Source organism: Zalophus californianus, chromosome 13, assembly GCF_009762305.2.
Source record: "Zalophus californianus isolate mZalCal1 chromosome 13, mZalCal1.pri.v2, whole genome shotgun sequence".
Lineage (NCBI taxonomy): Eukaryota > Metazoa > Chordata > Mammalia > Carnivora > Otariidae > Zalophus > Zalophus californianus.
In genome coordinates, this window is record NC_045607.1 from 20,378,106 (window position 1) to 20,391,782 (window position 13,677).

The 13,677-nt window shown below is 55.6% G+C and overlaps 1 protein-coding gene across 1 annotated transcript in view; it reads right to left on the reverse strand.

The window, feature by feature from the left end:
• Nucleotides 1-6,320: 6,320 nt before the first annotated feature.
• RGS3 (regulator of G protein signaling 3) overlaps nucleotides 6,321-13,677 on the reverse strand; it is a 116,668-nt gene continuing 109,311 nt past the window's right edge. Inside the window, 5 exon segments of the mRNA XM_027616403.2 lie at nucleotides 6,321-7,293; nucleotides 8,097-8,263; nucleotides 8,891-8,952; nucleotides 9,296-9,397; nucleotides 12,722-12,786. Of these exon segments, the coding sequence (XP_027472204.2) occupies nucleotides 7,108-7,293; nucleotides 8,097-8,263; nucleotides 8,891-8,952; nucleotides 9,296-9,397; nucleotides 12,722-12,786 (582 nt within the window). The 3' untranslated portion in view covers nucleotides 6,321-7,107.

Genomic DNA, 13,677 nt, shown 5'->3' on the forward strand with positions numbered 1-13,677 from the left:
TTTCACCAAAGAGGATATACAGATGGAGAATAAGTACACAAGAAGATGCCCAATATCAGTCATCGGGGAAACACAAATGAAATCCTGATGAGGTTGCACCCCACACTTATTGGAACAGCTACAGTAAAAAACATAGGGGCAACATTAAATGCTGGCAAGGAGGCAGAGAAACTCGATCTCTCACTGCGCAGCGACTCAGGGAAGACAGTGTGGCAGTTTCTTACAAATTAAACCTATGCTTACTGTACGACCCAGCAATTGCACTCCCGGACATTTATCCCAGAGAAATGAAAACTTGTGTCCACAAAAAACTCTCTGCACAACTGCCCGCAGCAGCTTCATATGGAAACCGGGTCCATCAATAAGTGAACGGTTGGGACTCCTGGGTGGCTCAGTCAGTGAAGCATCTGCCTTTGGCTCAAGTCATGATCCCAGGGTCCTGGGATCAAGTCCCGCATCAGGCTCTTTGCTCGGCGGGGAGTCTGCTTCTCCTTCTACTCCTCCCCCCTGCTTGTGCTCTCTCTCTCTTTGACGAATAAATAAATAAAATCTAAAAAAAAAAAAAAAAACCTTAAAAAAATAAATGAAGGGTGAAACCAGATGCGGTATATCCATACCACAGAACACTACTCAGCAATAAACAGGATCAAACTATTGGCACACACAGCAACTTGGATGGATCTCAAGGGCATTATGATGCGTGCAGAAAGACAATCTCGAAAGGTCACATAGTGCACGCTTCCATTTATATAACATTCTTAAAATGACAAAATTATAGAGCTGGAGAGCAGATGAGTGGTTTTGAGGGGTTAGGGATGGGGGGTCGGGGATGGGTGTGACTATAAAAGAGTATCCAGGGAGATCTTTGTGGTGACACAGTTCTGTGTTTCCACTTCCACAGTGGTTCCATCATCAACACGTGACAAAATAACACAGAAACACACACTGTACCAATGTCCGATTTTGGTTTTGAGACTGTGCTATAACTATGGGAGATGTAGCTACAGGGGGAAACTAGGTGAAAGGGACATGGGACATTTCTTTGCAGTTTCCTGTGAACATATAATTACTTCAAAATGAAAAATGAAAAAGAAAACCCAAACCACTTCCATTTCAGTGAGACCTTTCCCTGGGGAGAGGCTGATCCTTCTGCCCAGAGCAGATCTGAGCCCAGGGATGGAGTGTGGTGCATTGGAGGACCTGAACACGGACCAGGAAGATGGTAAGCAGGGAGCTCACAACCTGCTTTCATCCTCCGCAACAACCCTACTAGTGGGAACTATTATTACCCCCTCTTTCTCGATGAGGACACAGTGGCTCGGAGAGATGAAGTGACTTGTCCACGGTCACACAGTGAGTAAGCGTCTGAGCCTGGAAGCCCATGCTCCTCATCACCATTTTCCACTGCCTTGCAATATGGACAGATTCCGGGGAGCAAACCAATTCTTGCTGCAAGAGCACTTCAGAGGGAGAAATGAATGCAACCTAAGGTCAGAGTCAGACGGCTCCTCGAGAGACCTTGGAATGTCCCCCGCCCATTTTTTCAGATGGGCCAAGTGAGGCCCAGTGAGGGAAGGGACTTACCACAAATTGGCAGCAGAAGCAGATGGTGGGGGGCGGTTTCCTTCCTGCAAGTCCGGGGACTGTCAGCTTTGCCTTTGCACACTGAGCTCGGCACCTGGAAGGTTCTCTGGCTGGGCTTGGAGGGTGTGTGTGTAGCAGAGGTAGGGGAGGTGCGGACTTTACCTTGGGGGAGCGGGTATGTGAATAACTAGCACATCCTTCCTCTGCTCAGCCTGGCTAGAGGACACGGACGGCAGTGTCCAGAGGCCCCTCCAGTTGTCTGGGGAGTTAACTAAAACTATGTTTTTAGTCCTAACAACACACACACACACACACACACACACACACACACATGCACACACACACTCATATGCAGATACACCCGGCCTGGATCTCAGTCCCTCACATCACACAAAGCACCATCTGCCCCCCTTGGAAGGTCCTCAGACAGAAAGCTTGGCTCTCCTTGTTTTCCAGAAGAAACCAACAAGAGAGGGGAGGGGCCTCATCCAAGATCACACTCAGGTTTGGGACAGATTTGAGAGCAAGGCAGCTGCCTGCCAGCATGGGGGGGTGCTATTCAGTAGTCCCTGAAACAGCACGCAGGACTCTGCTGAGCCCGCTGAGGCCTGGGGCCCAATCCCACCATCCTGGGGCCCCGCCCTTGTCCTTGAATCACTGGTGACCTTGTCTTAGAAACTGGCCATGGAGCCGATGTGGCGGTGGCTTCCTCCTGCGCAGCTGCTCGCTTGGCCTGAACTCACCTCTTGGATGCTCAGTGGTAGCCCCAGACCTCCCTCTGTCTGCCCCTCCGTGGGGCACCCACTCTGTGGCTGGCCCTGTGCTGAGGGTTTACACCTGTTCTTTATCTCACTGAGTCCACGTGAGACCCATTAGGTGGGATTATTATTCCCATTTTATAGGTGACATGACCAAGGCTGGGAAAAGTAAGGCAATTTATCAAAAGCTCTACTGAGAACCGAGATCCAGCCCAGGACCAGGCATCCCCACACGCTGAAGCTCATGACCTTCCTTAGACAAGCTCATCCTGAAGGCCAGGAAGACCTGTGCTCTCCACTAATTCCCTCTGACTGGCTGGAGGTGAGGCTGCCTGGACGTTAGGGATTGGGGTCCCAGTCTCTGCTCAGCCACAGCATACTTTTCCACTTTCCCTGAACGTGAACTTTCTCATTGGTAAAGGGAAAACAATACTCAGCACCTCTCCGAGCCTGACGTGAGGACTGATGGAGATAAGACATGGAATGCCCTTGGTGTGTGCCTTTGTGTGGCTGGAGATATGATTTTTTTATCTGCAGCTGACACTGCCCTCCCCCAAGCCCCACTTTCATCCGTGCTGAGCAGGCCTGGACCAGCACCTAAGCTCTTCCTCACCCGCACTGTCTCCTCCGACCCAAGGAAGGGGCACCCTGGGGGCAGGCGCCCAGGGTACCCCCTTTCCTCCTGCCTGGCCCTGCCAGGGAGAGGATAGGCAGAGCCAGATGTTTCACAGATGTTGCCGATGGTGAGCAAAACAAGAGCACAAGAGCACTTGTCTGCAGCCCAGGGTCTGTTGCCGGAGGGCTGGAGAGCACTGAGGGAGAGGATGCAGCTGAGGGGTGAGTCAGGGAGACTTTCTGGAGTAGGATGGCAGAGGGACCTAGGGAGGAGACAGTAGGCAAAGGGAGCAGAGGAGGAAGGCAGAGACATGGGGGTGGGGAGCGCAGAGGAGTTTGGTGAAGGTGGGGGGAGCAGAGAGGAGTGAAACCAGAGAATCAGGGAGCCTGGAGGGGGCTATCCAGGTGGGAGACTCATAGGGGTTACTGCTGACCGGCCCCTCTCACCCCACCCCACCCCCAGGATCCTGACTTCACAGGGAAAGAACTTTAGAACCCCCAGATGCTCCCAGGCCCTCCTGAGCTGCCTTGGGAGGTAATGAGCTCCCTGTCACAGGAGATGCAAGCAGGAACCCGAGAAGGGACGCAAGCACGAGGCAGCAGTTTAGACCAGATGGTCTCTTCCAGGCTGGAGAGTCTTGGAGGCCCTATCTGCCCCAAGCCAGGCCAAGAGGCCAAGAGTGTGAGGGACCTGACCGGCCCACAGGGTTCGGACGAAGTTTGGCACAGGCAGGCCAACGCTGAGTCCCCTCCCACTGGCATCCAACCAAGCGCCATAACCGTGCCCTTTCCCCTTTCCACCCTTCACAGCCTATTTGCAAGCTGACCCCAGCTGCTCCCAGCCAGGCTGACTGGGCAGTGGTGCAAGGACAGGCTGTTTCTGACACTCCCTGGAACAGGCTGGCTTTGTCCTCTAGCTGAGTGTTCCTGGAAGGACAGCGATCTGGGGTCTGAGACTAGAGGCTCCCTGTCCACTCTGATCAGGGGAGAGCCCGGGCCCGGACCACTTGAGTACAAGCTTTCCACCTCCCCATGACCCTGAGTGATGATGTCACTAAGTTGCCAGCACCACCTCACTTAGTCACCAAAGCCCTGGGAAAGGTGCCACTATGCAAAATTTACAGGTGACAAAACTGAGGCAAAGAGAGGTGACGTGATTTTTTCAAAGATTGAGAGCTAGTAGTAAGCAATGGCGCCAGGGCCCAGGCCTTTCGCCTCTATGCAGTGCTCTCTCCCTCCGCCTCAGTCTTCCCATCTGCGGAATGGGAAGGGACCTGGACATGAGGACCTCACAGCCCTCATATCCCACACTGACCAGCCTGGGATTGCCAGACAGAGAGCAGGGGGCCTGCTCCTTCCTCGCATGTTTAAAGAAAGGGGGGGGGTGCGTCTGGGTGGCTCAGTCGTTAAGCGTCTGCCTTTGGCTCAGGTCATGATCCCGGGGTCCTGGGATCGAGCCCCGCGTCAGGTTCCCTGCTGGGAGGGAAGCTTGCTTCTCCCTCTCCCGCTCCCCCTGCTTGTGTTCCCTCTCTCGCTGTCTCTCTCTGTCAAATAAATAAAATCTTAAAAAAAATAAAAATAAAAATAAATGGGGAACAGCCCGGACACTGTAAAGGTGACGGGACTGAGGCCTCAGCGGGGAGGAGGGCTCTAGCCAAGGTCCCCAGGGAGCCCAGGCAGGGCCCAGGGCAGGAGGATCCAGGCACCTCTCCAGTCTGCTCTCCAGATGCTCAGCACAGCCACAGCCGCTCTGGGCCAAGGGACCCAGTGTGAGTAATGGAAACCAGGCAGCGGGGCTTTCGGAAATGGGAATTCCATCTGTCTGACTTTGCGCTACGTGACTTCGGTTTCCGTGGCAACTTGGGGGTGGGAAGGTGGAGGGCTTGGCCCGAGGCTAAATCCCTGGACCCTGAAGAATGGGGAAGGTGAGTCTCTTCAGGCCCACAGTGTCTCCTCCAAGGGGAAGACACCACAGAGAGGCCTGGCCAGGCTGGGACTCAAGTCCTAAGCTCCGCTGTCAGCTCAGCCACTAGCCATTTTGGAAGGAACAGGAGTGGTACTGTGGTCCCCTCTGGGCCTGTTTTCCCAAGCTGTCAGGTCCCCAAATCTCAGGCCTGGATGACACCTGTGAGGTGGCCTTGCTCTGAATTAGGGGCACATCTCTGCCCCTCGCTGTCCTTCCAGCCTCACTGAGGCTCTGGGGGCTCTGTGGCAGGCAAGTCCTTCACTGATTACAAGGCCCAACAGGTCCAGTGCCGGACCCAGCTCCACTCCTGGAAGAGCTCACACTCCCAGTGCTAGAAAAAAAGGCTGGAACATGTACTGAGTACCCATTGTATGCCTGGCCCTAGGTTAGGCCTCCAGGGCAGGCAGCGAGGGGAGGCACGGAGGAGAGTGGTTACAAAGACCCATGCCCTTTGTGTTTCTAAGTCATGGTGGGCAGACCTGAACCCAGGACCCCAGGCAGGGAACAAGATCCAGGGAGATGGGGCCCAGCCCCTCCTGCACCAATTCCCTCTGGCTGCATGGAAGTCAGCCCAGCTGGGCCAGGCCCCACTCCAGGCAGCGCCCGGGCCCCTGCCCCCCAAACCCTGGCAGGCTCTATGTGGGGGCAGCAGGGGCCAGCTCTGACGTCAGCTTGGCCTGGGTTCCAGGCTCTCTTCTACCTCCTCCAGGCAAGTGGTCCGGGGCCTCCAGGCCTTGCCTAAATTTGCATCTCCAGTTAGGCACGGAGTGGGAAACCTTCCTCTGGGACACAGAGGGAGTCTCTGTAAGCCCTATTCCTTGTCACCTGCCCAGCTCTTCCCTCTGTCCTAACGGCATCCATGGGCCGGCCCATCTGCAACCTGAGAGGCTAGCCTCGTCCGCCTCCACCAACCAGCCCTGTGCCACCTGAAAGTTCCACTGGAATCTCAAGTGTGGTGGGCAGAAAAATGGAGGAATGTAGCCAGCTGGTGGCCAAGCCAGAACTCTGTCCTGTGGCAAGCAGGGGACACGCAATCCAGAGCACAGGCTTGGTAGCCAGCAGGGCTTAGGCAGAACCCTGTCTCTGCCACTTGCCAGCCGTATGACCTTGGACGAGTCATCCACCCTGTCTGTGCTTCACTCTCCCCATCTGTGAAACGGGCATAACCCCCACCTCCCAGGCTGGTGGAGAAGGTGAGAGGTTACACGGAACGAGCACAGCAGAGTGCCTAGCACAGGGAAACAGCCTGTCAGGGAGCCACGAACCCGGGAGATCGTGTGTATGGCTCTGAGATGGGAGGCAGGTGATGGCAAGAGAGGAGAAGCTGCTGGATTGACCCCCACCCCCAGCCCCAGGCCACCTTGGGAAAGCTCAAACCCAGAAACACACAGAAAGGGTCAAGAACAAGAAATAACACAGGCCTTTTATTTGTTCCAGAACTCGACTGCTGTGTGGTCTGAGGGTGCCATGCTCTCCCAGAGCCCCTAAGGGACACCTCTCCTCGGGGAGTGTGGGATTTCTGTGCGAGGTCACACGGCAGCACCCACCCCTCCAGGCTTCATCAGTCCGGAAGGCCCAGCTGCCCGCCACAGGTGCCTGGGACCAGCAAATCCCCTGAAACTGGGAAGTGGTGTCCACCCTCTCAGCAAGGTGGCTTTTTCACAAGGCGTTGGTTAAAATATTGCACTTGTAAATTAGGAAAACCGATGAGGCAAAAATTTCCTATTACAGGACGACATGCCAAGCATCCGACTACTGTTTAAATAAATAAAACTCAAGGCACGGGGTCTGAGCTGCAAGCCCCAGCGGCCCCCCTGGAGAGCCCTGGAGTCCACAGCTAGGCCCCCTGCCCCATCAGCCAGTTCTTTCAGGAACTTGGTCAATGCTGAGCCCACGCAGCACGGAACAGCAGCTCCGGATCTGGCTCAGCCAGGGCCCCTGACCTGCCAGGGCCCTCGGGCCCCCTCGTACCGGGGCAGTGTGGACCCACCGGGGCCAGTCCTTCTACTCCTTCAGTGGCCTGGGCCTCCCTTGGTCCAGGCCTCTCATCCGAATGTCCGTTTGTCCGTCCGGAGACGCAGCCTCCGGGGGCTTGCTTGCCCCCTCCGTCGCAGAGGGAGAAAGGCAGGTGGGAAGGGGGCCCAGCCCGCCTGGTGTGAACACGGAGCTCTACCCTGTCAGCCCCTAAAGTGGGGGACTCATCTTCTTCTGGTTAATGAGGTCCAGGTAGAGGTCAGAGCGGAGGAAGCGTGGATAGGAGTCCTTTTCCATGAGCCCGAAGATGCGCTTCTGCGCCAGATCGAAGCAGCCACGGGTGACACTCTGCAGGTTGTCCTTGGTGTGCTCCCGTGTGTAGGAGTCCAGGTTGACCTGTGGGGGCAGAGAGCAATATGGTCAGGTCCACTGGCACGTGGGCGTGGGGGGCCAGGAATGGGACCTCCCCAGCCCTTCACCTCCAAGCCCCTCTGTTCCATGTCTTAAGTCTCAGAGTGGAGACCCTCGGGGCAGCGATTCAGTTCCTGGCTCGGTCACTCACTGTAGGGCAGGTAGTTTATAGGGCCTGGACATACCACTTCTAAGGTCAGACTGCCTGGTTGGAATTCCAGCAGTGCCATACCTAGGCATGTGACCCCAAGCAGATCACATAAGTGCTCCCTTGTCTTATCTGTAGGCAAGGAATGATGGTACACTCCTCAAAGAGTGCCAAAGACTAAACAAGGTCATCCATGGTAAAGAGATATGGAGTCCATCAACAGATCACCCACTGCGAGTCTGCACACAGTGCCTGGCCCTCAGTAAGCACTCACTAGATATTAGCGACTCTGAGCTAGGCTCTCTGAGACTGTCTCCTCATTCTTCAAATGACGATAATATTAAACCCATTTTACAGGTTGTCGTGAGGATCAAATAAAAGAGTGCATCCATAAAGGGCTTGGCGCATGCCTGGCACACAGTGCCTCGACAGTGCCCATTTCTGTTACCGACAGAATTCTGTTCTTCCCAGGGCCCCAGCTTGCTTCCTCTCCACCCTGGACACATGGTCCCCCAGAGTCACTCTGGCCTCTCCCCTTCCTGAGCTCCTTGCTGAGGCTGCCAGGTACCTGTGATCACTGAGAGGCCACTGGGGATGGGGATGAGGCTGAGGCACCAGAGGGCCCAGCCTGAGGCCTTACCTCCTTGCACGCCTGGATCGCGATGTACTCAGCGAAGATCTTCTTGGCCTTGGCCGCCATCTTGGACTGTGACTTGACCTTCTTGAAGTCCTCACATGCCAGCCAGAATTCCAGGTTCTCCTCACTAAACTCGGTGCGAAGGAAGGCCTGGAACACTGCTAAGCCATCTGTGACGAGAAGCCCAGGCCCTGGGGTGAGAGACAGAACCAGCCCCTTCTGCCTTCTGGACCCCACCCCCCAGCCTCCCCTCCAGGGGCCTTTGAGGGTGCAGATGTTGGGAGCTTAGTAAGATAACCACTTCGAAGAGCCAGGAGCCCCCGGGATGTGGACCCACCCCTGCCACTGCCTCTCTATGGGCCTTGGCCATGTCTCTCCCGTCTGTGCCTCAGTTCCCTCATCTGTAAAATGGGGGTCATGAGTCTACCTCCTGGAGCCCTGTGAGGATCGGAGGGGATCCTGCCCATGAGATGTGGGGCACATGTGGCCCAGTGGAAGCCCTCGGTACGTGGAAATGTTTATTGTTATTCTGGGAATCCGGGTGTGAGCACACAGGTCCCGCGGCCTCTTGCGGGCAGTGCCAGCTCCCACGGACAGGGAGGGGCTGGCCGAAGCCGGCTCCAAGGCCAGCCCAAGGGCCTCGGCCTCTCTCAATGGCAGGGACGCCTGACGGGACCCAGGAAAGAGGAAAAGGCCACCTCTCTGGGAGCAGACACGCTCTCTGGGTCTGGGAGAGGAGGAAAGGGAAGGGGGGAGATCACGCAGGGAGGGGAGCAGGCCGGCTGGGCCCCACTTACATTTGTGAAGCAGCAGCTTCTCCAAGGACTCGCCCCACTTGAGGGCTTCCTCTGAGGTGGGCCTGAGGGGCGAGGGAAGGGGCAGAGTGAGGCACCGTGAGGTTCGGGGAAATGGGGGTGGTCTCTGTTAGCTGTCCTTGGCCCGGGCAGTGGCCGAGCCCAGTTGGGGAGCCCAGCCGTTCTCTTTGGGCCCCATCGCCTCTGCCCCTGCCCGGCCGGCCTTCCCAGAGCGTCTGTCCCCTGTGAGGGCTTGCCAGGTACCAGGCTCCGTCAAAGACAGCCTCCGTCCAACCCAGAGCTGGATCAAGGCCAAAAAACACCTTTCCATTTGACCCCACCGCCAGCCCTGCTCCCCTGGGGACCAGTGAGTGCCTGAGGGGCCCCAGGGGTGCAGAGAGGACCTACTTGAATGACTTCACCATTTTGTCTGCCTTGCCCGCTGGTTGGGCCCCAGGGGACTCGTTCCTTCGCCTGAAGATGCCCAGCTTGTTCTTCATGTCCTTGGCTCTGGGGGCAGAAGCAGAGAAGGGGGTCGGTGAGCCTGGCGTGCTCGGCCCCTGCACATCCAGGGTGGGAAGGGTGCGCGCCGGGGGCAGAGGCACCTACTCCTTCATCGTGTGCCGCCTCTGTAGGTTCCCATTGCGAGTGAGGTACATGCCTCGGAGCATCTCTGTAGGGCCCCCCACGTTGGGGCCCGGGATGGTCTGCAGGGAGCACCCCCCAGGTTCCTTCTTCTCCCACTGCGTCCCGGGGCGGCACGGGCTGCAGCCGAGCGTTCGTTCGCCGGGATCCCAGCCGGATGACTGGGGCTCCCAGGCACAGGCCGGGCTGGGACTCAGACAGGAGGAGCCAGGAAATGGGAGGGACCAGCACGGGGAGCGGGGGGGGGGGGGGGGGGGGGGGGGATCCCTCCTGGCCAACCCCGGGAGGGAGCCCGTGAAAGGGGCATGTGTCTGCAAGGGGCGGCCTCTGGGGCCCGACCGAGTTATTTGCAACCGGCCTCCCCGTTGCCATGGCAGCGCCGGGGCGAAGGAGAAAACAAGTCAGCAAATTGCTGGGGGGGGGGGTGGCGCTGCCCACCAGGGCGGCAGGCCTGGCTATTTTTAGCCAGGAAGCATTTTTAGCCTTGCCACTCCCCCAGGAGGCAGCCGATTTCGGGACTGGGCAAAGCTGCTGGCAAGAAAGGGGTTAAAGGCCCCATGCTCACGTTTGCCCCCCTTGTCGCTGGACCCCCTACCCTGGGCACCTCCGGGATAGCTCCTGGCAGCCGGCCTCATCCTCAGTCACTGGCTTTGGATACAAGCATCCATGAATGTGCAAGAGGGTGTCCCACAAGTCTGAGTACGGTTTCAAGCTCAAATAACTCCAGGAGTACAAGTCCTATAAACCTTCCAAAATGTCATTTGGAATTTTCATTATGTAATTTTTTAATGCACATTGAGTGTTGTGACTTTTGAACGATACATTTTTTTTTTTTATTTTAAGTTTTGGTCTCTGTTCTGATCAACTATAAAAAAATGCTGACTGAAACCAAAAGTTAAAAAATGCGTTGGCAAAATCACAAAGCTAAATAAGTGTAAAAGAAATTTAAATAATTCAACTTTCAAATGGGTGTTTGTTAAGTTTGTAGTATTTATACTTCTGAATTTACTCGAGCTTAAAGTGGCATTAAGACCTCCGGGACACCCTGGGTGAGTCGGTGAGGGAGGTGGTACCCCGTGGAGGTTAAGTGTGAGGCTCTGGAGCCGCACAGCCTCGGGTTCAAATCCCAGCTCCAGCAGTTGCCAACTGTCAAATCCCAGCTCCAGCAGTTGCCAACTGTGTGCTCTTGGTCAAGTTACCTCACCTCTCAGAATGTCAAATTTTCCCATCCAACAAACAGGGATGATAACAGTACCTACCATCTGCCGGGGTTATTGTGAGAAGCAAGGAGAAAATGCGCATAAAGTTTTAGCACATTGCCTGGGGCAAAAGTGCTCAGGAGAGAGAGAGAAAGAGAGAAGGGAGTGGTGGCCCACTGTGTCCTGAGGGTCTGGGGCAGCTGCCCAGGGATGGGGACCCTGCTCTAGAAAGTCCAAGCCAAGGAACTAAGGCCAAGGAGTCCAGGGATTGGCAGTCTTCTGGGTGAGGACTGGGGCCCTCAGAATGCCCGGGGGTGACTAGGCTGCCAGCATTTGATTTCCTGGGACATAGTGGTCTGTCTGACAGGATGGCAGAGCTCAGACGGGCCCCGTGTGTTCCCACGTGCGTGCAGAAGGCAAAACAGGGACCCACAAGAGGAAGCTAAAGGAGCACTTTCCTTCAGTCAGAGCCATGAAGAAAATGGAATGGGTGGCCTGTGGGGAATGGACTCTCATCACTAGGGGCTCAAAGGCTACACAGCAGGGCTGCTGTGAACCTTCAGAATGCTCTACACTGAGCTTCAATATAACAGGCTCTGAAGAAAAAAAAAAAAATATATATATATATATTTATATTTATATCATTAGAGCCAGCACACCAGGTATCCGATCCCCACTCCGCCACGCACTTGCTGTGTAACCTGAGACGCGTAACTTCTTTTTGCTTCAGTTTACTCATTGGTCAAATAGGGTACATAAGAAGAAAAAGGAAATGTAAAATAAAAACAATGGTAAAGATTAAATTAGATAATATATGGAATGCGCATAGAACAGTGCCTGGCACAATAAATATTAGTTATTTTTATTGTTATCCCAGATTCTAAGAGTCCTCGATGAAGCTTTTAAGAATGTGAGCTTCAGACATTCAAAAAGCAGCACCCACCCTGAAGGGAGGCTCGAGTTAGGACCGGCCCGGGACAGCTCCAGCACCCCCAGATGCCCACCCTCCATGGCCTTCCACTGCCGCACCCCTGGGAGTGACACCCCCAGCCGCTACGCTGATACCTGGACCAAAGGGCTCATTTTGATGCCTGTTACCTTCCCTAGAAGGTGGGATTGCTCCTGGCTGCAGAGTGAGAGAAGCCTACAGTTGCCACAGGAACCTGGAGAGGCCCGAGGAGCTGGGCGAGAAAGAGTTTCTAGAGTAGTGGACGCTAGCCAAAGTAGAGGCCAGGAAAATGGCTATAGGAGGCATCTGGGAAGACCCTGTCCTCCCCGCCCAGGCCCAACTGGTAAATAATGGTGGGCACTACACAAACTGGAGGGGAGGAGGAGCTCCCTCTGGGGGCCACCGTGTGCCCCACCGCCTCCTCTCCATCCCGCCCCTAGTCTCCAGGTCCTTGGGCCCAGGTGTACAAGGAGCCTAAGGAGAACCCACACACACCCTCTTCATTTAACTGGCACCTCCAAACCTCCAAATGGATGTGTAAGGTCCCAGAAGGCTGGGGAGTATGGGATACGCTACCTGGACCACCAGCGCCACCTCCTGGCAATGCCCGAGACTGCTAGCCTTCAAGAGCTCAAGAGGAGAAAGGGGGAATCCCCTGTCCTTTCTCAGGGAGTAAAGCACTTGTCAAGGTCACTCAGCCACTGCTTGGCTCAGAGGCTGGGCCCGGGCCAGGACAACCCGGCTGGTTGCCTCTGCTTGGTTCCCTGGGGCTTCCAGTACTGAATCAGCATGTTGCCTCACTCTGCATGAATGGTGAGGGCAGTGCCAGATGCTCAGGACCCTAGCGACCCCACCCTGGGGCCACTGCCAAGTCTTAAGATCTTGTTGTTCACTGGTGTCTGTCTAGGGCAGGAAGGGCCACAGCCTCTCCTCCCCACCTGTACCCCTGGAGGAGAGACAAGCCCGAGGACAGGGGAAGAGGAGGGGGTTGGGGAGCCTCCCTGACTGCAAGGTTGAGGACCAGGGATCTTTCCAACGTACAGGTTTTTGCCCTTTCTCTTCCGAGAGGCTTCATCATCATCCCCAACCGTGTCAGCCCCACTCATCTGTGGAAGAAAGATAGACACGTTATAGTCCGGGCATCAAAGGCTGCTTGCTGCCTGCGCAAAGAGAGGCTCAGGGATCCAACAGCGCCTGCAAACTGTCCCACCCCTCTCCTGCAAAGCTCCTACCCCTCAGGTGAGGGACAGGGAAGCCCATTACTGGGAACAGTCTGTCCATGAAGTGTGGTTGGCTTGGCAGATCCTCCAGCCAAAGGGGTCTCTTCCCAGTGCAACTAGGAGCCCGGTTTGCGAGGGAGAAGCCTAAGACACAGCACTGATGGCAGAACCAGAGACAGCACTCGGTATTTGCAGGCAGGAGAGCAGACTGGAGAGCAGGGCTATGGGAGGGCTTCTGCAGTGGGACTCGGCCAGTCATGGTCCCTTGGTGAGCCTCAATTTCTTAATTTCAAAATCGAGATCCTGGGATGCCTGGGTGGCTCAGTCGGTGAAGCGTCTGCCTTCGGCTCAGGTCATGATCCCAGGGTCCTGGGATCGAGTCCTGCACCGAGTCCCGCATCGGGCTGCTTGTTCAGTGGAGAGCCTGCTCCTCCCTCTGCCTCTGACTGCCACTCACCCTGCTTGTGCTCGCTGTCTCTCGCTCTCTGACAAACAAATAAATAAAATCTTTGGGGAAAAAAAATCAAGATCCTAATGACTAACTCAGGCTTCTGAGGTTTGGCAGAGACCTGGGATTGGTCAGCAGGGTGGACAGTGAATTGTCACACAAGCCTGAGAGAAGCTCTCCTGCCTTAAAGCCTTCCATGGCTCCCCAGTGCCCCCAGGGTAACATCCAAACTCCGTGACATGATATACAGGGTCTGCCGTCTTAGGAGCTGGGCAGAAAGTTGCATTTGAACATCAGTTACAAGTCCTTCAGTTATCTCTCCGGTCCAG